Source organism: Octodon degus, unplaced genomic scaffold, assembly GCF_000260255.1.
Source record: "Octodon degus isolate 3935 unplaced genomic scaffold, OctDeg1.0 scaffold00065, whole genome shotgun sequence".
Lineage (NCBI taxonomy): Eukaryota > Metazoa > Chordata > Mammalia > Rodentia > Octodontidae > Octodon > Octodon degus.
Genome location: NW_004524641.1, coordinates 10094516 through 10119236, shown reverse-complemented (window position 1 = coordinate 10119236; position 24721 = coordinate 10094516). Strand labels below are relative to the sequence as shown.

The 24721-nt window shown below is 43.0% G+C and overlaps 1 protein-coding gene across 4 annotated transcripts in view; it reads left to right on the top strand.

The window, feature by feature from the left end:
* Nucleotides 1-24721, top strand: part of Myo3b (myosin IIIB) — a 472753-nt gene that overhangs the window by 24844 nt on the left and 423188 nt on the right. For all 4 annotated transcript variants that reach the window (XM_023719169.1, XM_023719168.1, XM_023719167.1 and 1 more), the window contains exons 3-6: nucleotides 291-425; nucleotides 11383-11487; nucleotides 11737-11836; nucleotides 15030-15106. In XM_023719169.1, the coding sequence (XP_023574937.1) occupies nucleotides 291-425; nucleotides 11383-11487; nucleotides 11737-11836; nucleotides 15030-15106 (417 nt within the window). The remainder of the gene's footprint in view (nucleotides 1-290; nucleotides 426-11382; nucleotides 11488-11736; nucleotides 11837-15029; nucleotides 15107-24721) is intronic.

The following is a 24721-nucleotide window of genomic DNA, read 5'->3' as shown; positions in this document are numbered from 1 at the left end:
TAGGGGTACCAGGGATTGAACTCAGGACCTTGTGCTTGCCAGGAAATGCTTATTCTACTGTGCTCTCTCTCTGGCCATTATATTGCTATATTAACCCAGAAGATTTAAATTGGGATCCAAATGTCCATTGCTAGTTATTTTGAAGATAGAGGAATGATCACATTAAAATACACAGTTAATATACTTTATTAATTGATTACTTGAACATGATGTCATATCTGTATTTTTTTTTCTTTCCTACTACTCTTAACCCAGCATGGATTTTTTGTTTTGTTTCTTACCCCATTTAGGATATGGATGAAGAAATTGAGGCAGAATACAATATTCTGCAATTTCTTCCCAATCATCCCAATGTTGTAAAGTTTTATGGGATGTTTTACAGAGCGGATCGCTATGTGGGTGGACAGCTGTGGCTGGTGCTGGAGGTAAGAGGCTCTCTTTGGGGAACCACTGATTCCAACAGACTGTGGAGCAAGCAGATGCTTTATTGCCTAAGTAGAGCTCTAGGATACGTACTCGAGCAATAGGTCCCTCCTGGGTATCACAGACACCCTACCAGTATGGAATTCTCTGCAGTTCTTACAGGTTTGCTGTGCGCTGGAAATATTGCTAGTCTTGTTTCTTTGCTCAACAATGTAGTCATCTTTTCTTCTGCTACAGAGTGAATATAACAATGTGATCAGAAAAGCAGATATTGTTCCACAATTTCACAGAATGTATGTTCCAGTTGATTGCAACTCATTTTCAAAACCTGTTAAGCCCAGGCCCACCTGGCCTGCCCTATCTGGATTGGTCCACGCCTGTTTGTTAATCCTCATTTTAGGCTGGGTTTCCTGCAAACAGAGCTGTATGTGGAAGGTTTGTTGAAGAGCTCTTGGAGTAGATTTTATCTGGAAGAAAGCAAGGAAGGTGTGTGTGATCAGGCAGAGATCAAACAGCACTGTGTTGCACCATGCCTTTTGGTGAGCCTAGAAAAATGGCAACCGGGATACCTCAGAGGTGTTTTGAGTTGCACTGCCACACTGGCCAGTCACTGACTGTGTGCTGCCCCTGGTGGGAGTGTGTCCCCAGGGAAGCAGCTCCTGCAGTGGATGGTAGTTCCTAGTAAGGGCTGTAGCTGGGAGCAGGGTTGGAGGCAGTAGACTGTCTCAGCAGCATCGTGGTGAGGGGGAATCTGAAGGAACACCACTGTGTCCACTGTGGCGCTCCATTTTCCCTCCTTATTTAATCAGAGTGAGTGTATACATCTGGGTGCAAAAGAGCCTATCTCCAAAACCACAGCTCCCCATGGCATTGAAATGACAAGAGCAGAACAGGCCTTTTGCCTCGTTCTTATGGGGCCCACCATGATGTTCTGGACTAGGCCCCACTTAGATGCCTTAACAGAGAAGCACCGAAGAGCGCTACCCTTTCTTCACTGTTTGATGCTTCTTGGGCCCATCCTCCCTGCTCTGGGCTCTCTCAGAGGAAGGTAGGAACCTGGGACAGTGTGTACTGGCTACCACGGCAACTGTGTGAGGAATTCATTGTTATATTCAAATGGAATAGTCTACAGGAAAACTGGTCTAACTGCTTTTGTTACCTCAGGTGGCTTCTCAGAAGGTAGGTGTAAAGGACTGGATTTTCAGCAATCATCTTTGTCCTTTTAGCTGACTAGTTAGGTCACAAAAACCATCTCATGCTGCCTTTGGGTTTTGCTAGCTCCCTAGCTTACGCCAAGGGTGTTAGGATTTTATCCTGCCCATGGAACTGTTTAGTGTGCTGCTTTGTTTGGGAATGGTATGTTTCTGGTTATGTGTCTTCAGTGTGTAACCTTATGTAACTCAATCATGAAAGGGCAGTGACTGAGAAATCTGAGTCACTCATTAAAAATGCTCTTTCCCCACATAGTCCACCCCCACCCCAAAAAAACTCTTCATTCAGACTCAAAGAACTGAAAGTTCTTGCAACTGTTCAGAGGCCTTTCCTTTGGTGAGCTCCTTATGCCCGAGAACTCCTGGCAAAATGATGCGCTTCCTGGCGAGGCGACACAGCCACAGACATAGCCCCCAGGACAGCCAGGACAGCCAGGAAGGGCCTTGAAAGATCAGAGTGAGCCCAGAGGGCTGGGGAGATGGCTCAGTAGAATAAGCACTTCTTTAGTAAGCACAAGGACCTGAGTTCAATCTCCAGTTAACACAGAAGGAGCCCAGAAGCGTGGTGCAAGCCATGGCGGGTTCTCCTCTGCAAACTCCCTCCTACTTTCTCAAGGTGGCCACAGGCAGATAACGAGGCCACCCTGGGACAATGAATTCTTTGTATCTCAGCAGTGCAATATGCTGACACTTCACTTTTGCTGGCTGTGTAGCCCAGGCCAAGGCTGTAGCATAGTCTTTTCCGTCTCAGGATGGACTGCAATGGTCTTACCCAGACACTGGCATTACTGGGCTCCTAACACTGGAAGAAGTCTTCTGCTTCCTTCAGTTCAGGTCCTGGTGTTTCGTGGAGGCACAGAAGACTGGAAGGGGCGACACAGGCTTGTGGCTGCCTGACAGCAGACTCAAATGAAAATGCCTTTCTGAAATTTATCACTAATTTGTTGATAGGAAGCAAACAGAAACCCTTCTTTTTTATGATGGGCACCTACTATAGTATTCAGATAGGGAAAGAAAACAATAGGTACATAATGTTTTGGAAAATCTGAATATTTTTAGTGAATGTTAAGTTTTTTAAAACTGTAAGTCCTATATTCTTTCTACCTACATAAAATGTAATAAGAAACCAGATCTTTGAGAAAAGCACAATACTCAGAAGAAATGTCTAATATATGCTAAGATGTGAACTACATTTTCTCTTTTTTTATGTAAAATCTTGACAGGTAGAAACTATTAATTCCAGCATGAAATAAATGTTCAGTTTAAAAGGTTCAGAGTACTGTAAATAAAGATGTCTTTTAAAGAACAAAAATTTTGCTTTTAGACCAGGTAAGGGCTGGGGAGAGCTCAGCAGTCTAAGCACCTGCCTGGCAAGTAAAAGGACTGGAGTTCAATTCCTGGTTCACATGTTGTGCCGGCCCCATGCCAAGCTGGCCACTGAAACCAGGCATGGTGGCACACGCCTATAATCCCAGTGCTGGGGAGGCTGAGACAGGAGGATCACTGTGAGTCTGAGCTGCATAATGAGATCCTGTACCAAATAAGTAAGTAAATACAGGAGTAAAAAAAAAAAAAAAAACAAAAAAAAACCCAGGTAAAATAATTCATCTTTGAAGATCTGTCCTCCCTACCCCCTGCCAGAGATCTAAGTTTGGTATCTAATACACAGAGCAAAATCAGAGAAAGAGAGAGAGTGATGGAGAATCACGGGGGGGGGGGGAGGAGACTTGAGGAAGACAGAGAGAGGCCTCTGCTCAGTTTTTTGTTTTTACTGAAGGCTGTAAAAAGTCTAAGGGAGTGTTATACATTAAACCATTTTTACCTATTCATATTCTGTAAATTAAGTTTTTCAGGCTAATGGATTGGGGGCTTAGCAAGACTCTGGTGGGGGAACAGGACCCAGTAGGTTTTGAGCAGCCGTTAGGGAGCCTTGACTCAATGTTGACTCAGACAGTAGGTGTTGGCAAGAGACTGGAATGAGAGTCTGGCATGAGAGTTACTGGAATCTGGGAGTCAGGATGAAGAAGAGAAGAATGTTGAGATAGGATAGATTTGCCTCCTATCTATACTTTTGCTCTTCAACAGAAGACAGTTAAGAGGCAGAGATATGGGAGTGATTCTGCCCAGCCATGGTCCTACTCCGTGTATACCTTGGAGAGAGATTGAGACAAGTGGGGCAGTCTCGGAGCCCACCTACTTCTCAAGGCAAGAGCGTCTACCCACGTAGACCAGAGCACTAGGATTTTGAGTGACGTTGTTTTCACCCATCTTGTTACCAACCAATGTCTTTACCTGGTAGTCAGTGAAATAAACATGATCTGTCCCAATGCAGGAGGAAAACAATGGGACACAGGCAGTGTCCAGCATGATGCTTTCTAAGGCATTCTCTAAAGTAATTGTGATGGCTACCTCTGCTCCTTGTGTTCAGTAGAACCTGACATCCTTTAAAGACCTTGGTAGCCCCAGTGAACGAAAAGATGCTGGCAAGAAATTCTTCCTCATTTGTGCAGATTGATGGGGTCAAATCAACACACTGGGATGGAAATGACCTGACTGTGGGACTAGCCTAGAACAAAGGTCTGCTGATTTGGGTGCAGGGGCCATTCCTTATCAACATGGAAGAAAAGCTGAGGGCATATTGAGAAGGGAATACTTTGTTGCCTGAAATTATGACTGTCATAACAAATGCACATACTGTGATTGAGTCAATACTCAGTGATGTTTTGGAAAATAGATTTGGAATGTAAATGATATTTCTATTTTTTGTGGTTTGAGGCAAAATGCTCATTAAATTCTAGACACATCCAGCTGCTACATTCCCAGATCCTGAGTGTGGAGGGAGAAATTGCAGGCATGGAGCCCCACCTCTGCATTGGAGTTTGATGGCCGTGGGTGGCACTGATGTGCCAGCCCTCAAGGCGGGGGCAGGAAGTCAGTTGCTTTCTTATGACTATTTGATGCATTTAAATACATTTCCTTGTTGTGTTTTTTTAAATGCTCAGCCTATTTTACCAAAAATTTATTCTGGATGGATAATTATTCAGCGCAGTGTGTACCTGCATTGAAATTTTTTTTTTTTTAAATATCCAAGTGCCCAGAATCTTTTTTCTATAACCCACAGGCTGCCCTTTAAAACCTTGCTGGTGGGCCTGTCAACTTTATAGGACAGTTTCCTCTAAAGGTGCTCTGAGCACTTTAATTATGTGTTTCTGTGCATTCTGGGAAGGCATTTAGTGAACAAAAGGCCCTGGCTGAGTAAGATCCTTTTGTTGTTTCTAAATCCAGAGCTGAATTTTGATCCTGCTGACAGGGAGCTGCTCTGAATGCCTCAATAGGCTCTGCAGCGAAGAAGAGTTGTAAGTTGGTTGTTCCTATAAAATATTGCTGAAGAGGTCTTCATTGCATACCCGGCTGCACTTAGAGTAAGGGAGGAGAGACTAAAAGGAGGCTTCAGGGGAAAATGGCAGCCTCATCTGGGCTGGGGTCAGGACCAGCATTTAATGTCAATTTTCTCTTGGTAGAATTTCAATAGCACACTTGCAATTCAAGAAAGCTCATGCCCTCTTTAGCTGCACGCTGGGTTGGCCTGGTCCTGAAGCAGGTGCTACCTTGTGCTCATTCCTGTTCCTGCTGGGCTCTGGGGCAGTACAGACTTTATGGGCAGTTCCTGAGGTCTCACAGTCTCTGTGGACTCTGTCTCTTCTTCACCCTTTGTGTCCAGAAATGCCTATTCTGTCTCATAAGAGTGTCCTGAATGGACTGCCTCAACTTCATACTTCTTTGCTCCTGCCTTCCTCAGCAGCTTCAATGTCTCCTGATGGGGGCTTCCAGTCTGGCACTGTCCTCTTTTTGTCCATTCTCTGATCTTCCCAAGTCATCTTTCTAAAATGTGAATCTGAATGCTGAAATTTCCTGCCTAAAATCTGTCAATAGCTTATCTAGTGATGTATCATAGACATGATGTAGCGTACTAGAGCCTGTACTCCTCAGGCATGCACATCTGTCACATCTGTCATTCCCTATCCATTACCTTCCTTCCCCATTACCCTGTGCTAGGGTCCTGTCAGCCTTGGTTCCAATACCAGCAGAGTATTTAGAAAGCACACACACACAAACACACACACACACGTGCTCCCTTTCTTTGCACAGACGCTCTTCTCCTTCTTATCCACATGCCCCAAACACATTTGTCTTTCAGACTAACTATAATGCTGTGTCTTCTGGGAGGATTTCCCAGGCCTACCTGCACTCAGCAGAGTTATCCTTCTCTGTTTGGGGTCACTATACTCTTTAGGCCTCACCCCTACTTCCACCGTCCATTCCCAATTACTCTTGTGTCCATTTCTGGGCAGTGACCTCTTTGAGGCTGGGGCCTGTGCTGTACTCATGTGATTGAGTGATAGGTAATTCTCCAACCAACTACAGACTAGTGAGTAGAGAGAGGTGAACACTGAATGATGGGTGTCCCTTCAGGGTTGTGAAACACATCACTAGAAATGAAAGAATATGGAGCCCCTCGAGCACTGTGCTAGTCAGTTTTTCATCACAGTAGCAAGATATCTGAGATAATTAACTCATTAAAAAAAAGGCTTACTTGGCTCATAGTTTTAGAGCTTTTGGTCCATGAGTAGGCAGACCCATCTTTTAGGCCTCTGATGTGGGTGCCCATGGCAAGCTGCTCACTCCGTGGCAGGAAGCAAAAAAGAAAGATGGAAGAAAGAGGTCAGGCTCCCAGTCCTGGTAGTTTAAGGACACGCCTAGTGATCTGAAGACCTGCCACAAGGCCTCTTCTCCTAAAAGTGCCACTGTGTGGCCTACCCTTTACCATGTGGGCCTTTGTGGAATACTTAGCATCTGAAATATAGTAGACATGACATCACCACTCCACACAAGGGACTTTAGAGCCATTAGTGTTGAGTCACCAGACAGTAGCGTCTAATGTCACTTAATATAGTCCCAGACTCATGGGATATTCATAGTTTTCAATGTATTTCACTACTTTTTGGGTCCTTCCTAAATTATTCCCGAGCTACAGCAATGTTATGCTAATTTTTAAAATTCTCTAATTCTCTGTTAGATACCATTACTTATGAGCAATTGAAATGATAGAACATCGGTAAATTCAATTGCAGGGTATCCTGATTGTTAACCTATATAAAGTCATAGTACCCACATCAAATAAAACGATCTATTCATCCTTTATTAAAATGTTAGAGTAAAATGTTAGCATCACCTAAAGTATTATTTTTTTTGGTGAAGTATTATCTGTTTTAATCTTTTAGAAATGTATTTTCATATTTGTAAATCATTCATCTTACAATCATCTTGGGAAATGGTTACATGTTGATATTACAGTTTTTTTTTCTCCTTCACCTTCCCTCCCCCAATCCCCTCTCTTCTGGTTCCCCAATCATTTTTTTCATATCTGTTGATAGTGTTTGTCTTGGCATGTGTATGCCTTATATAGTTTGCATTGATTAAGCTTACAAGGTTCCTGTACATGGCATACCTTTATTTCTTTTATTCCCCTTCCTCTTGCTTTTCTCCTTTATCTCTCAGACCATTTTACTACTGGATGAGACCTGTCCCCTGGCCCTTTCTATCCATCCTTTATCATATTTTTTGTTTGTACTATGCCTGACTCAAATGATAGATATCGTATGGTATTTAAGCTTGTGTATCCCATTTATTTCACACAACATTGTATTTTCCAGTTGCATCCATTTTCCTACAAATGCCTCAAATTTGTCACTCTTTTTGGCTGAGTAGTATTCCATTATATATAAATACCACACTGTGTTGATCCAGTCATCTGTTGGTGGCTACACAGGCAGCTTCCAGGATTTAGCTATTAGGAACATGCTGCTATAAACATGAGTATGTGAGTATCAGTGTAGTGTGATGACTTAAGCTCTTTCAAGAAGACATCTAGCAGGAGGAGAGCTGGGTCACATGGAATGTCTCATTTCAGTTCCTCGAGCCATCTCCATACTGATTTCTACAATGGTTGGACTAGTTTGCATTCCCACTAACAATGCAGGAGCCTTCCTTTTTCACCAATCAGTACTTGTTATTGTTTGATTTTATAATGACTGGCATTCTTTCTGGAGTAAGGTAGAATATTTGTATTGTTTTAATTTACATTAAATAGCCATAAATGTTGAACATTTTTCATACTTTTGTTGATTATTTGTATTTCTTTCTCTGTGAAGTATCTGTTTGTTTCTCTAACCCATGTCTTGACTGAGTCTTCAATTTTGAGTAGCTGGCAATTTCCTCCTCATTCTGTAGGTTGTCTCTTCTCTCTGCTAATGAATCCTTTGTTGTACATCAGCTTTTTAGTCTGATATAATCCCATGTATTGATTCTTGCTGCTATTTCCTGTGTAAAACTGGATAAAGCTCCAAGTGAAAAAGAGAACTATGGGCCATTATCTTTTTTTTTTTTTTTTTTGTGGTACCGGGGATTGAACTCAGGACCCTGTACTTCCCAGGCAAGCACTCGTTCTACTGAGCTATCTCCCCAAGCCCAGCCAATATCTTTAATGAACATAGATGCAAAAATCCTCAACAAGCTCTTAGGAAATAGAAGGCAGCACACTACCAAAAAACTGATACACCATGATCAAGTAAGTTTCATCCCAGAGGTGTAAGGAAGTTTCAGCATATGGAAGTCTATAAATGTATCACATAAAGAGGAGCAAAGTGAAAGACCACATGAACATATCAAAAGATGCAGAAAATGCTCTTGACAAAATCCCATACTTCTTCACAATAAAAGCCTTGAAGAAAACAAGTATAGAAGCACCATACTTGAATATGATAAAGGTGATCTATGACAATCCAAGAGCCAGCAATATACTAAGTTTTTTGTGGAACCGGGGATTGAACTCAGGCCCTTGCGCTTGCCAGGGAAGTGCTTATTCCACTGAACCATCCCCCCCGGCCCTGACCAACAATATACTAAATGGGGAAAAACTAAGAACATTTCCCCTAAAATCAGGAACAAGACAATGATATCCTCTGTCACCTCTGCTATTTAACATAGTACTCAAAACATTAGCTAAAGCAATTAGGCAAGAGAAAGAAATAAAAAGCATATGTATAAGGAAGGTACCATTCAGACTGGGGAGATATCTTGGTGGTTTAAGTGTCTTCCAGGGACCTGGGTTCGATTTCTGGCACCACATGCTGTGCCAGCCCCACCCTGGGTACGCCAAGCCAGCCGCTGAAACTGGGCATGGTGGCACATGCCTGTAATCCCAGCACTGGGGAGGCTGAGACATGAGGATCACTATGAGTCTGAGCTGCATAGTGAGACCCTGCATTAGATACATAAAATAAAATAAAAAAATAAAGGAAGCACCCAAATTATAAGTATTTGCAGCTGACATAATACTCTGCATTGAAGATCCAAAGAACTCCACCAAAGAACTCTTAGCATTAATTACCAACTTCAGCAAAGTAGCAGGATGCAAGATCAACACAATTTTTTTTTAGCATTTGTGTACACCAGCTATGAATGGGATGAAAAGGAAATGATGAGAACAATGCCATTCACAGTAGCTTTGAGAAAAGTGAAATACTTATGAATTAACGTAGTCAAAGAAGTGAAAGGCCTCTACACAGAAAATTACAGTACTCTGAACAAAGATATTGAAGAGGATATCAGAAACAGAAAAGTGTTCCCTGCTCCAGGATAGGCAGAGCTAATAGTTTCACAATAGCCACACTTCCAAAACTGTGACAAAGATTCAGTGCAGTCCCGTTCAAGATACCAACAGCATACTTTACAGATCTAGAGACAACAATCCTAAAATTGCTATGGAGCCAGAAGAGACCCCGGATAGCAAAAGTAATTTTGGGCAATAAGAGCAAAGCAGTGAGCATAGTAATACCAGACTTCAAGCTATACCACAAAGCAGTGGTGATGCAAATGGCACGATGCTGCAGTAAGCGCAGATGCATATCAGTGGAACAGAATTGAGGGTACAGAAACCTTCCCAGACACGTTCAACTGTCTGGTCTTTGACAGAAGGTCTAAAAGCATATGTTGGAGGAAAAGTAGCCTATTCAACAAGTGGTGTTGGGAAAACAGGTTATCTATTTGTAGAAGACTGAGACTGACTTTAATTCTGATCAGATACTAAATTAAAAGCAAAACAGATCAAAGATCTAAGCATCAAAATGGAAACATCGGGCTGGCCAAATTGCTCAGTGGACTAAAACACCTGTTTAGGCAGAGAACAGTCATCAGGATTCCATCCCTGGTGTGCTGTGCAGGCCCTGCCCCCGGGGTGTGCTGAGGTTGTGATTGAGACTGGGCATGGTGGCTTCACCTGTAATCCCAGGGCTTGGGAAGCAGAAAACAGGAGGATCACGAGTCCAATCTGTGTAGTGAGCCCCTATAGACCCTGTACTAAAATACATTAAAATAAATAAAACAGAAACATCAAACCTTCTGGAAGACAAAATAGGAAGGCACTTAAGACAGAGGAGTAGGAATGGATTTTTTCAAGAGTTGTCTGTTTTAGGAAGGCTGTGAATCTGTGCTTCTCAGTTACCCTGGAGTAAGAAAAACTCCTTGGCTCCAGTAGTGAAAACCTGGAGGAACTACCTGCTATTCATTACTTAACGCTTTCCCAAACTGCAGAAAAAGTGCCAAGAGTAACCTCTGTGTGTGTGTGTGTGTGTGTGTGTGTGTGTGTGTGTGTGTTCATTCCTGTATGAGGTCAAGGATGGCTCTCAGAATCTGATGAATGCTCTGAATTGTCTCCCCAGAAAAACTCAAGATGCACCCTAATAAGCTGCCTGCAAGTTCAGCACATTTCCACACCTTGCTCAAATAGTTTAGTATCTGAATTTAAGATGGCTTATGGAAACTCAAACCAGGGACTCCTGGAGCTACTAAAAATTATCCTTGAAAGCCCTCAAAATTGCTGAGAAAGTATAGTATACCTGCTTTATGGACTCACGCTTCAGTGATGTACAATATACAGCGAAGAACAACGATGCAAAATATAATCACTTACACAGTGTTTTAAATTTCTAGGAGGAGGTAGGAGGGAGAGAGAGAGAAAGAACCAAAGTCTAAACCTGAGTAGGACACACCATATGCCTATGATAGAACCCCTGACCCCATAAACCTGAGGCACACTGGCAACTCTAGGAAGAGCTATTGCCTGGTGCCTAGAGTGCACATACAGGAGGCAGGAAGGTTTGAAATCACTGAAACTCATTCTCTGTCAGATATGAAGGGCATCCATCTTGCTTTCTCTGGTCCTTACTTATGCTCAAAATGCACATTTGAAAAATATAGATAATAGTCACATTAAATGAAGATGATTCAATAAGTCACCATGATTACTGATGGGCTTTTTCTTTCAGATAACTAAATAATAGTGTTTTGGGTGTATACTTTTGTTTATAAATCACCACCTTGGGGCTGGGGAGATAGCTCAGTGGCTTAAGCACCTGTGTGGCAAGTGCAAAGTCCTGAGTTCAATCCCCAGTACCCCCCTCCCCACAAAAAAGGGGAAAAAAATCACCACCTTAAATACAGACTGAACACACATACAAAGAGTTGGACTGGCTGGCTAATAGAAATTTGAAGTCTAATTATTCCAAGTTGGAGTTTTATGGTCTGCAAATGTACTATATGGAGTGTGTAATCAATGAACTTTGGCCTTTCTTTTTCTTTCCTTTTGACCCCTGCTGCTCTCTCTGCTGGGTGGCACCTTCTCCTGCAGCTGTGCAATGGGGGCTCTGTCACTGACCTTGTGAAAGGCCTGCTCAGGAGTGGCCAGCGGTTGGACGAAGCAGTGATCTCTTACATCTTGTATGGAGCCCTCTTGGTAAGAACGTCCTTAGAGCTGGGTTGATGACAGCAGAGGGGGCAATTTGTAAACTGCTTGGAGCCTCATTGCGTATTAATGATGGGGAACTACCTCGCAATATGCAGGCATAATTAATAGCAGGAAGATGTAGCAGAATGTAGACTTGGATTGCACTTTCTAGTAGTAGGGTAATTACTTTAAAATAAGCGTGTCAATTTCTCCTTTCTTTTTCTTTCCTGGTGTGCGGTGGTGGTGGGCACCACACAGGGCCTTCAACATTTGCACAACAACCGAATCATCCACCGTGATGTGAAGGGGAATAACATTCTTCTGACAACAGAAGGAGGAGTTAAGCTCGTTGACTTTGGTAATGACTGCATGTCGTTTGTTTTCTTGATGTATGCAGTTTAGCCAAAGGGGACAATTTATTGCAGTCTCAGAAAACTGGGGCCTCTGCTACAGCACAGGCTGAGGGACTTTTCCAGGCAAACATAGGTTGGGGAGTTGGGGGCTTAGCAGATGGATCACCCTAGGACATGCTGTTAGTAAATCTATTTTCAGCTTTAGAAGCAATTTTATTAAAGATAGAAAATAAAAGTGTTGCAGAAGAAGAAGTTGATGGAAAACCTCTTTGGGTTTCTGGAGAGAATTATTTCACGTCTCAGGGCAATTGTCTATAATTTACATTTTGTCGTATCTTCTTTTGCATATGAAAAGAGAAGTCAGTTTGGCCTTTTAATGGCTTTCACTAGCCTTAGGCATGCTTATTCCCAAGGAGCAGAAGGCAAAATAGTCCTTTGGGTCTGGCTGCTAACATCACTGTATTTGAATGGTGATTGTTGCTGTGACATGTGAGGCAGGTCGAACTGGAAACTGGGAAGTGGAAGGAGGAGAGCAACCGCACTGGATTACCTGCGGCTGGAGGACTGTGGCACATCTTCTCATAACACTGGAATAGTGGTCTTACGCACACCAGAGGATTTCCATTTGGCTTTCCTTTTAGGTTTATGGAATCAGTTAATCTTCTAAACGAGTTCAATAGTAGTTAGTACTTGACAGTGATTTTTATAAATGATGAGAAAACATTTAGAGAAACATTTCAAAACATTATCAGTATCATCACGGTGAAAAATAAAAACGAAACCAAGACTGATAAGGTTGAATATTCATTGTTTTATTGATGAGAAAGTGTTAGGTATAAAAATGTGTAAGTGAATCACTTGTACAGAAGAAATTATTCACAAATAAATGAAGTTACTCTATGAATATTGGCCTATTTTCTAAGGTACAAGCAAAAAAATAGCAGAGGGGGCTCTTTGTTCAAGGTTTGTGCTCCTATAGCTTCAGTAATATGCTGTAAGTATAGTAGAGATGTGTTTCCCACTTGGTCTTATGGGCAATAAATGTATCGAGTGGGAAACTAATCTAGAAGCATTGAGAATATGGATTATTATTGATTTAGCTACTCATCACTTTTATGATTTCCCTGTGGGTTCCATTCCTAATCTTTCTAGTTGATGGTTCCTGAACATTTAGTTGCTACAAAAGAAAGTTCTAGAAATTCAAAACAGAAAGATATAGTTGTTTTTACCAAAATTATAGTGGAGGATTTGACAAAATGGGAAATTATCTGTGGCAAATAAGAGTTTAAAGAGGCCTCTTGTTGGTGCAAGGACATGTGCTTTTAGTCCCAATTAGGAGATCACTTGAACCCAGGAATTTGAGACTCCCATCTTTCTGATAAAGAGAGTGCAGGCAGCTAACACAACAAGCGTCCTCTGGGTCCTTGACAAATTCAGCCTGATGCTCTCAAGGCCTGATATTCTTAACTAACAAAAACACAATGTTCAGGCTTGTGTGTTTTTGTCATCAATAGTATGACCAGCTAGCATGAGTCTGCTTTAGTAGAATTGGAAATTAAAATTAAAGTGCAGATTTACAGGAAAAAAGCTTTAATTGGAAAGTTAGAGGGAAGATAGGAAAAGACTCTAGCTTAGGTAGATGGAGGGGCATTCAGACTGACCCACTCATGAGGGTGGAAGCCCCCCTTTCAAGGATTAGCTTGTGGGCTAGAATCCAGTTATCATCTCAGAGCAGGTGTTGTAGCCCTGAAGTCCTCATGGCTGAGGGGTGGTTCAGTTTCCAGGCAAGGACTGTCTGCAGCTGTTGTGGTCTCAGGGATGGGAGGCTCTGTCTTTCCTGGAATCCACATGGTCACAGGCTGAGGACAATGGCTAGTAGCTGCTGGGTATAGCTGAATGTTCCATAAACCTCTTATCTTGGTGTTCTCAGTCTTGAAGGGGTTTGAGACCATGCAATTTCAGGACGGACCAACCTGTTGGGGGTATCTCTTGACAAAATGCTTCCTAAATGATCAACATAACCTTGTACAGAAGTGAGAAGAAATACTCCCAAAATGTACAGTAGCAAAGGATGCAAAATGAAAATAAAGGTCAAGCTGTAGTCTTTTGATAGTTACATTTGGACATCTGTAGGCCCAAGAGAAGAGTCATAGCTTAAAGAAAAAAAGGGCTTTTATGACCTTGAATATGTCACCAAAAAATGCAAGTCATTCCTTTAGTGAACAGCAGGTAAGGACTCAAGATTCTGTCTGTTGCCCACCTCTGGGTGCTCTCTGGGTGTGCTATGCCCACATCAGAGAAGGGCTATGTTAGACTCCTGCCTGGCAAAAGAATTTCCTCACCATTGTAGTGTGCATTGCACAACTGACTTCTTGCTTGGTCTCAAGAAGAGCCGTCCCTGTTAGGTATGACAGTTGTCATCATCCCTAGCTGAAGACAAGAAAACTGGGGCTCAAAGGGGAAGGGCTGCACTCATTAGCAAAAGGCATAATCAGCATGGGAAATAGTCTCTGACCCTAATCCAGGGCACCTTTACTTCTACTGTATTCCCTCAAATGATAGAGAAGCAGCTAGTTAGAGGACACTGGAATTATATTAAGAGTCAAATCATCAACATCGAGCTTTAGATAATAGTGTTACTGTCAGTTTCTTTTTCCATTTGACAAAACAGCTTTCTTGCCAAGTTTCCAGGCTTCTAGGCAAGATAAGGCACCAAAATCTTTTTATGTCTACACTGATGCTCCATTGCAGATAATGCATGCCAATCTTCATCCTCCAAAAAGTGAAGTCCCTTATTAAAAAAAGAAGTCACCTGAAATAATTGGGAAATATAATAGGAAGGTCTTTTTTTTATTTTTTAGATTGATCAGAGTTTTGAGATTTTTCTCTTGGTTCCAAATTTACAGTGATATGGATAGGAATATTCATTGGCAAATGATTGAAAAACCACAGAAGAATATGTTGAGATGCGACCATTATATGAAATTCAAATTTCAGCATTCTTGAGTAGAGTTTTATTGGAGTGCAGCCTTACTCTATGTGTTTTCTATGGCAGCTTTAGTTCACAGTAGCAGAGCTATGAGAGAGACTGTACGGAGCCTTAAATATTTATTATGTGGCCCTTTATGGGAAGCATGTCAAATCTAATCTATCACTGCCTTCTGCCAGTTGCTGAATTCCAATGCCCTTTTTTTCCAGGAGTCTCAGCTCAGCTCACCAGCACACGCCTGCGGAGGAACACATCAGTTGGTACCCCATTCTGGATGGCCCCCGAGGTAAGCAGGGAATGCAGTGTCTAACTCTTTGTACTTGTTGAGTACCTTAGCACTGTGGCCTTTTATGGGTAAGTCATATGCTCTCCACAACTGTCAAGGTGAAAATCCTTTGTTCTTATTAAACTGTAAGAGTTCTAGTTTGGTGAGATCCTGGTAAAACTTAATTTCAGAAAAACAAGATGAAGTCCTAGCTAGCCCGTGCATCAGTACCTTCATGCACTTAGAAAAAAATGTCCCTCTGGAAGATGCAACCCCGCCAAGGATCATGCTTGACAAGGCCATCCAGGTTTTGTACAAATTTGACAATGTCACTTTCTCTGGAAAAATACAGCCATGATGATATCTGGCTTAGGAATGATCCTTATTTAGCAGTAGCTGGAATAGGGCAGCCCTGGTTGTTTTCTTGTTACGGTGTACATAGCACTTCATTTTGCACTGGTTTGAATTTACTTCTGGCCTCATCACTGAACACTGGGAAATGGCACCTATGGATGTTTAGGGAGCTTCTTGGCTAGAGAAGTCATGCCCTGCAAGCAGTGCATTTTGTTTCTCGGGTCAACATTTGGTTCCACAGGCAGATGTGGGCAGACCTCCCAGAGGACTTTCCACCTCTGGTCTGTCCACGTGAGCAGTCTGCTCTGAGACTGATCTCCGCACCATCACTGCTTCACGCCAGTATCTGCTACATTTTCTTCAAAGGTCCCTCCTCGCCTATAGTTTTTTTCCTTGTACTTGGGAAATAGACAAACCCATTTTACCTTTTTTTTTTTTCAGAACCAGGGATTGAACTCAGGCCCTTGTGCTTGCCAGGCAAGCACTTATTCTACTGAGCTATCTCCCTGGCCCCTACAAACCCATTTTAAAAGAAAAGAAAAATCCCCAGGATTGTAGTGTTTATTTAAATATGTCTTGAGATGGCATTAAAAAATGAAACTACCTTAAAATTTCTTTTCACATGTTTATAGAACTGTAAGTCTAAAGGGAAAATATATCAGGCAGAAGCTACAAAGCCAGTAACATTCAAGGAAGCAGCTTTAGTTAAATGAGACAAATGATGTTGTTCTCTGAGTCTCAATTGTCCCTTGCAACGTGATCTGGCTTGGGAGCATGTGGTGTGACTGTTGTGAGTCTGACATGCCCACTAGCAGGAGGCATGTGGGGACCTGTCCTCCGAGTACTTGGCTGTGTTTCAGCCAGGGGATCTCTGCTGACCTCCAGCTGTTGCTCTCTGCAGGCAGAGTGCCAGCTTCATTATACAATAAGATGCACACTGAAACTATATGGTAAATGGCCATTCAAATGGATATGTTTTTACTCCTCTCATTATTATTGTTAGTAGCAATGCAATGGTCTCTGAAACAAAAACAAATAAATAAAAAGCTTTCGTAGGGCTCTTATGAACTCCACTTTGAGAAACACTGTCAGATGGAGTTGAAACTCCTTTGGATGGTGAACGAAATTCTTCCCTCACGTTCTACCCCCATCAACCTATCCAAGGCTCACTTTTCCCCAACTTACTGTTCCTAATGTCTCAAGAGTAGTGACAAACACATAATCTCTCAACCCTCTGACATGTCATTCCTTTAATCCTTGGTGTACTATTACATTATGTGGAATAGCCCTCAGAGCTCTGGAAAATTCCTCCTTCTCTTCAGATGCCAGCTCTCCTTGGAGGTCTTCCTGAATCCCAGCCAAAGGCAAGGCTCCCTGTCCCTAAGTTTCCACTGCAGCCTCACACGGTGCATTAGCTTGCTGTCACCAGTCACTATGAGTTGGCTGGCAGGAAGCTCTGGTGGGGACTTGGCCTGCCTAGCTCTCAGTGCAGTGCTTGATATGGGAAGGTGCTCAAAGAATAGCTGTTGTGTACATAAATGTATTAGTGAAGAAGCCAGAAGGATAAGATGGATTTGGAAGGCATTTTGAAGAGAGGCCCACAGCTGATGGCGTTAGCAAATTTCTCTGTAGGTTTTGACTGTTATGTTCTGAAAGGAAAATAATATCACTCAAATGGGGTCACTTAACTCTTTGTTGGGCGACATAACTGAAAGATGGTGTTCTTGTCCCAACCCACAGCAAACGTGTTCTCAGAACAAGATGCAATAAAAAAAGAAGACTGCCCTGGGCTTTGTGTATTTACTAGGAGGTATTTCTGACTTTCTAAATTTTAGGTGGGTTGCCCAAAGCATGTGGAGTATTTCTAAAGGGGGCAGTTTGGTGCTCCGTGGTGAGCTATAATTCTTTTTTTTTTTTTTTTTTTTTTTCCCAGAACCAGGGCTTGAACTCAGGCCCTTGTGCTTGCCAGGCAGGCGCTTATTCTACTGAGCTATCTTTCCATCCTCGTGGTGAGCTTCTGTCACCCAGACTGCTTGGAAGCAGTTCCCCTTGCAGCAGGGAAAGGCAGGGCCACATTCTGCCTGCTGCTGCAGGTGCACTGAGGAGCAGGAGTTCACAGCGTGGGGCCCGGGACAGCTCTGTTCTGGGGCAGGTGTCTCACTGCTGTGGTCAGCATCCTCAGAATTCATGCTCTTGGCCACTGTGCTCCAGGATCTGTTGGGCTGTACCACCTCCACATTTTTTCCAAAAAAGTTTGTTTTTCTCTTTACCCTTCTTAGGGATGCTCACAGGAACAAGCTTCCGTTTTTCAGATCAATTCAACAAATACTGTTACTCTCAGTGTTTTAGGAATCACTTTTTTTTTTTTTCTTCAGTGCTGGGGATTGAACTCAGGTCCTTGAGCTTGCCAGGCAGTCACTTATGCCACTAAGTTATCTCCAGCCCTTACACTTTTACTCTCTACTGTAACCAATGCCTTGAGTTAAGTGTAATCCCTAGAAGTCTAATCAATAATGGTTCAAATTAACACTGTCCTCCTATGATGGGCTACACAGTGCATTGTTCATAATATGCCTTCCCTTCTGTTTGCTGGAATAAGTGGATCCAGAGTAAATGCGGCAACAAGGCATGCAATACCAATGCTGGTGGAATAAACCATTGTGGATAACCTGTCCTTTTATTGTTAAAATGCAAAGCAGAGATCCTTGATCCTATTTTAGTTTTGAGAAATTGAACCACATTCTCTTTTTCATTTTTATTTCACAAGCTTGAGTAGCTAGCTACAATCTTTAATTCAAATGGGCTGTACTACCAAGCAGGTGGCTAATGGAAGGTGACCATTGCACAATCACATGTTCATGAGCAGTCAAGATACATAGTTCACTGGGGCAGCTGGAAGCTGCAGCATAAATCCACTACCATATCGTCAGCATTCCCCAGGCATTTCTGTTCGAGGCTTCACTTGAGCACACCAAAGTTGGAACATACTGGTAGAGCCATATCAATCTAGCAGTGGAGGATAAGGATTCCACAGGGCACCCTTTAGGTGCTAGTACTTGGAGACAAGACTTCTGGGGCAATAAATTGTCAGGCAGAGTGAAAGTGTGAAGCTAAAGTTAAGATCAGTACAATTTTGTATAAACTAAATGTATACATAGCACACTATGCCTATAGGGAAGAGGAGAGGGAGAGAAACACTTCAGCATGGGAACCATGCATTTAGCATATGAGTGCATGCAAAACAATTTGAACAAGAAATTGTTTCTCGTCTGTAAGAGCAGAGGGGTAGGTGTCCCTGGAGTTTGTCGATTCAGCAGCTCAATAAAGTCATCACATCCTAAATTCTTCAATCTCCCCAACTAGGATTGCTGCAAGCTCCCTGGCAGCTTTGTCCCTGAGGGCTGGTTATGAGCACAGTACTTGAGAATAGCGAGCTATGGCAGTAGGGACTCCAGCCTTCCGCACCACCTGTGAAAGTGCGCACGGTTACGATGCAGCCTCCCGTTACTCCCTGGGGATTGCTCTTGTGGTCAGCCACCAAGCCAAGCAATGTGGGTTCTTCTCCTGATCTGGTTTGAAGTCTTGGCTGTCTTTGCATTCTTTCCCAGGTCTTCTGTAAACATTTCATACAAACTGGGTGGCTTGAAACAGCAGAGATTTATCACCTCACGGTGCTGGAGGCCAGACATTGGAAATGAAGGTGTCAGCAGGGCCCAGCACTCTCAAGCCCCAAGCAAGGTCCTTCCTAGTCTCTTTCTAGCTGCTGGAGGTTTGCCGGAAGTCCTTGCAGTTCCTCGGTGTGCAGGGACGTCACTCCAGTCCCTGCCTTCAGAGCGCCAGGACCTCTTCCCTGCGTATCGTCTTCACATGGTGGTATTCTTACAAGGGCACAATCACATTGGAACAGGGGCTTACCCTTTCTAATGACCTTGTGTCAACTAGTTCCACCTGCAGTTGCCTTATTCTCAAATCAGTTCACATTCTGAGATTATGCAGGTTAGGACTTTAACATATACTATTATTGTTAATAATTATTTTAGAGAACACAATTCAATGTACTAAAACTCTCCAAATACTGTTCTTAGTAAATCATTCAAATTTCTGAGGTAATCAACCATCTTCACCAATCTTCTCTCTCTCCATCTCTCCCTGTCCTCTTTCCCTCTCTCTCTCTCCTTCTCCCTGTCCCTCTCTCTCTCCCTCTTTTCTTCTCTCTCTCTTCCCTCTCTTTGGTTTCCTGGACAGTGATTTTAGCCTGTATCTGAGGCACTTAAAAAAAAAACAAGCTGGGTGTGGTGGTGCAGCCCTGTAATCCCAGTACTCAGCTGGCTGAGGCAGGAAAAGCACCCTGAGTTCAAGGCCAGTTTGGGCTACATAGTGAGTTCAAGGCCAGCCTGAATTACAAAGGGAGATCCTGTCTCACAAAAACAAACAAAAAACAACAGCAACAACAAAACCACAGTCTTTCTATTAGCTGTGTTTATTGTCTTATTTCTTTCTCCTGATGGCCGAGTTCTTCTAATAAATAATATGAACAATACTATCCCACATTTGCATGGAAACTTTGCAGATAGTTACTTTGTAAATACACTTATTGTGAGGGTGCCAATTAGGATGATAACATCAGTGTCCTAGATGAGGAGTCCCTGGCACTGCCAGGCCAAGTGTCTATGAACACAGAGTGAGTAGGTAGGCTTGGTGACTGCCATCCATATTTTGTGACCCACTGAATTAAGAGACTACCAATACGGCTTGTGCCCACTGTCAATATTAGTATTGCTTAGCCAATATTTGCATTAAACACATCAGGTAATGTTTTGGTAAAAAGAGATAAAGGCCTACTTTGTGTTTATTGCTTGCTGGTGACGTCAAGGGGTTAAAGACAGTTGACACTTTAATCTGCATTTCCCACTGTTGTATACAGGAAGAATTAAATTAAATTTACAAATGACTGAAATCCAAGAGAAGGAATCAATTGTGCATTGTTGTTTTTATTTAGGGTATCTGTAGGCTGTGTCAAAAGGAATCCTTGTCTTTAGCTGGCATGTCCTCACATATCCGTGCTGACTGTACTTCTGCTGTGGAGGGTACTTGGTGGCTGCTCACGCCCCTGGGTTGTCCTCACACAGCAGAGCGCCCTCGCTCTGGGCATCCCAGGCTTCCAGATGACCCAGTGGCTTCAGGGAGTCGGGTCTGTCTAGAGGGCTGGGAGCTGCCCGGGCAAGCTGTACTGGACCTGCCTTCCGTGCCAGTGTCACATGCTCGCTGTTGGTTGGCATTATGACACTTTTACTTCCTGAGCTCGACTGACACAACAAGTCTGTGATAGGCACTTCACACTCCATTCTTTTATTTTCGTCTCACAATAGCTGCCAGGAGTAGATGTTTTCGCCACTTTACCGCTGAGAAAAGTGGGGTTTATGGAAGTATAGTAAGCATCCTACCTGATTCACTTACCTAGTGCATGGCGAAGCTGTTCAGTTACTCACCGAAGGTGAGAATGCAAACCCCACTTCACAGATGCAGAAACTAAGGAAGGGAGAAAATTCTTATACCGGCTCACTTTTTGGTGCATTCATGTAGGATGCTCAGTGTGGAAGACATCTAGCAGTTCAATGGCAGCTCATAAAACAGAAACATGTAGTACCCTGGTGGCAGGATGCTCCAAAACTGGACAGTGGGACTCGTTTTATAGGATGTACATAAAGGACCTATCACCTCCATTCACAGCTGAGCCCTTGCTCCATTCCCACCACTGCAGGAAGTCTGGAGTCTTTCTAAAACAGCTAAAGGTCTGTTTTCATTTCGGAAAACAAACCTGTAGATAAAACAAACACTTGCTTCTTTTTAGAAAAAATTTCCCTGTTTTTACTTCCATCTGCTCACTGCAAACAGGAGCTCATCAGCTGAGCAGGGAAACAGATGCGCTGTGACGGCTCCCAAAACGGGTCTCTCTGTGCCTGGCAAAGGGTCCTCCACAGAGATGGTTACCATGGCGACCGGCTTACACCAGTGCAGAAGTATCACAAGTATTTGCAACCGCTCGACTTCATTAATTATGCTATTTCTAGCTAAATGATACAATAACGCTGTTTCCTTTGGCGCTGTCACAGAGAGAAATGACAAATGAGACATTCTGTGTTGAAGGGCTGAGAAAGCCGTAAAACACAACTGTGCTGAAATATTGCTATTGTCATTATTACCATTTTATTCCCTAAGATGTGGCTAATGGACTTGGTTCCCAAATAGGACTTACCATTTATTAAGTGCTTACAACACGTCAGACTTAAGTGCTCTATGTGCACGAACTGACTCACAGTTTTTTTTTTTTTTTTTTTTTCCCTTCGGAACCAGGGATTGAGCTCGGGCCTTTGTGCTTGCCAGGGAAGCACTTATTCCACTGAGCCATCTCCTCAGCCCCTCATAGTTCTTAGAACAACTTCATAGTCAGTGCTTTATTGTTTTATTTTATTTATTTTTTATGATACTTTCTATGCAGCAGTCTTTCCAGGAAAATAATCTCTGGCAGGGTTTTTTAAAAAAGATTTTTATGTATTTGGTACAGGGTCTCACTACATAGCTCGGACTCACAGTGATGCTCCTGTTTTAGCCTGTCCAGTGCTGAGATTACAGGCGTGCCCACCACACCTGGTCTTCGTGGCCGGTTCGACACATAGTTGCCTTGTTTGTTTTTGCTCTTTTTTGATTTTACTGTATTTCTTTGGTTGATTTGTTTTTTAGGGGAGGTTTATTTTTTTGTTTTTTGTGCTGAGGACCAAGCCCAGAGTTTCTAGCTTGTTAGGCAAGCATTCTACAGCTGAGCCAATTCCCCAGCCCCTTGGTACATGGGATTGAACCTGGGTCCTTGCACTTGCTTAGGCAGATGCTTAGTCTACTGAGTTATCTCCGTGGCCCCATTGTTTTAAATAAACTAAATAAGTGACAGAAAGTAACTATCTTTGTCCTTGGCTAAGTCATTAGGTGATGCCATCAGAGTTTGAACCCAGATATCTGGTTCTAAATTCTTTACTCTTGACTACTATACCATAGAAAATTATTTAATCATGACCACTCGTGTACCAGATAAAATGTGACTCTTGGGAAGTTTTGTTCAATTTTTACATTATTTTCTATATTGAAATTATTTTTGCTGGAGTCAACAGAAAAATGAGTGATGGAAAACTGACTCTCCAAACATTTATTCTGCTTTTGGACAATGCACTAGAATTGGGGTGTGTTTGGGTTGTTGATAGCTTTAGCATTTTCCTATACTTTTAAAAAATGTAGGGCCTGGGGAGATATCTCAGTAGAATAAGCACTTACCTGAGAAGCCCAGGATCCTGAGTTCAATCCCTGGAACCACTAAATAAAAAGAAAAAAGAAAGAAAGAAAGAAAAAAAAAAAAAGAAATGCAACATTTGTCTCTCCCCCACCATACCTTTTCCCTCCCTTCCCCCTCCCTCCATTATTTTCAAAGAAATGACTTGGTCAATGTTCCTAAGAATCTATAGTTTCAGGATCTTGCTCAATTTAACCCTTTGGGGATATTGAAATAAAAAATCAACAATAATTATTAAAATACAATAATACACTTTTCTACATTTCAGTCAGTATTGCTTTGTTGGCATTACCCCCACCCATACCACGACCTTTAAATCTGAACCTTTGATTTCCTCTTAAAGCTAAAAGAATCTAGACCATTTAATGTTGCAACTTCTCCCAAACATTTATTCTGAAACAGCAGGGACTGTAATCGGAGATATGCACACCATAGCAGATTGTAAGCACATCATGGAGGTGCAGGCTGGGGGGAGTTTTTAAAGACAGAAGAAAGAGTTATGTAAAGTTGTCTTGAAACAAGGAGAACCTGGTAACGGAGGCGCATCCCAACTCATTACAGAGACAGCAAGTGTCCAGCAAGGGTGCAGGTGGCTAGCTCTCTTCATGTTGTGTTACTAGCTGTTCTTATGGAACTCGCGTAGCAAACTGCAATTTGGAAACATTTCCTGCAGTATTTGTCAGTGCCAGTGGAATGCCTGAAAGCCTTTCCTTCCTGGCCTCCTGGCTCTATCCTATTACTGCTAGACATAAGGGACTCCGTCTTGGTACTGATAACTTCGTTCAGGAGAATGCAGTTTTCCAGCACACACTATAAGCCATTATAATTAAATGCTCAGTGGAAGCATAGGTTCCTCAGGATTCAAATTTAGGAGTTTTGAATTTGCCATTTTTTTTTAAGTGATTGAGACCTCAGTTATTTTAATAGGACTTCAATTTGGATAAAAAGAAAAAGTCAAGTCAGATAGACTTTAGACAGTGAGCCCCTCAGGCCTTGGGAGCTTAGGCGTTTCATTTGAGAGGCTTAAATCTCTAGAAGGCCCACATGCCTCCCCTGGCAGCATCCATCACTAAGATTCTGTGACCTCTGCTGTTCCCTGCTTCCCTCAGGTGCCTTGTGTCCGCCTCTGAGAGAGGAAGGCCTTCATTTCCTTCTTGTCCTGCCAAGGCCCTGGCATGCCAGGGGTGTGGGTGGGGGAAGGGCCCTTGCCAGGGGTGGACAACTGGGTGCAGATCTCCTTTTCTGATCAGCTCCAGAGATGGCTTGCCTCTCAGCTGGAGCTCTGCAGGCAAGTTGAGTCACATGTCAAGTGTCAGCATGGAGGAGGGGGCAGCCCTGTGTGCGGGAGTGATGTGTCCTCACTCTCCTCATGGCAGGGCTAAGTATAGAAGGGATCCCATCTGAAAGCCAGGCCCCAGATGTGCAGAGGCACGTGTGGCCCAGAGCAGAGGCCTGACCTCCTCTTCTCCCAGCTTCCCCAAGCACAGGAACTTCCTGGGCTGTCCTCTTGCCCTTTTCCAGAGAGCTGAGATGGGCCAGAGCACCTGCCATTTCCCCTTCTTTGAAACGTTTGCAAAGGAATCCCAGAGTAGGCCCAGCTTTGCCTGAGCTATGTCACGCCTGTCCTGAAAACAGAGGATCAGGGAAGTGAATCCACCTCCCAGCCAAACTGCATTTGCTCCTTTGCCGGACAGGACAGTCGCTAAACTGTGAGGGAAAGTCGGGGCTGGTGGGAGTCGGAGTTAGGATGGGTAGGGGAGGAACTTTGGGTAGATGGCATCGCAGGCCTGCGAGTGGCAGGAGTGGGGAGTGGGACTTACCGTGCTCTCTTCTGACCCAGGGATTTTCCACACCTTTTTTAGTCTTGGAAAATTAAGCAGAAGCACTCTCTGATAGGAACACATGACATTCCCAAGGGCATCCTGATTTCCTTGGTGTCATCA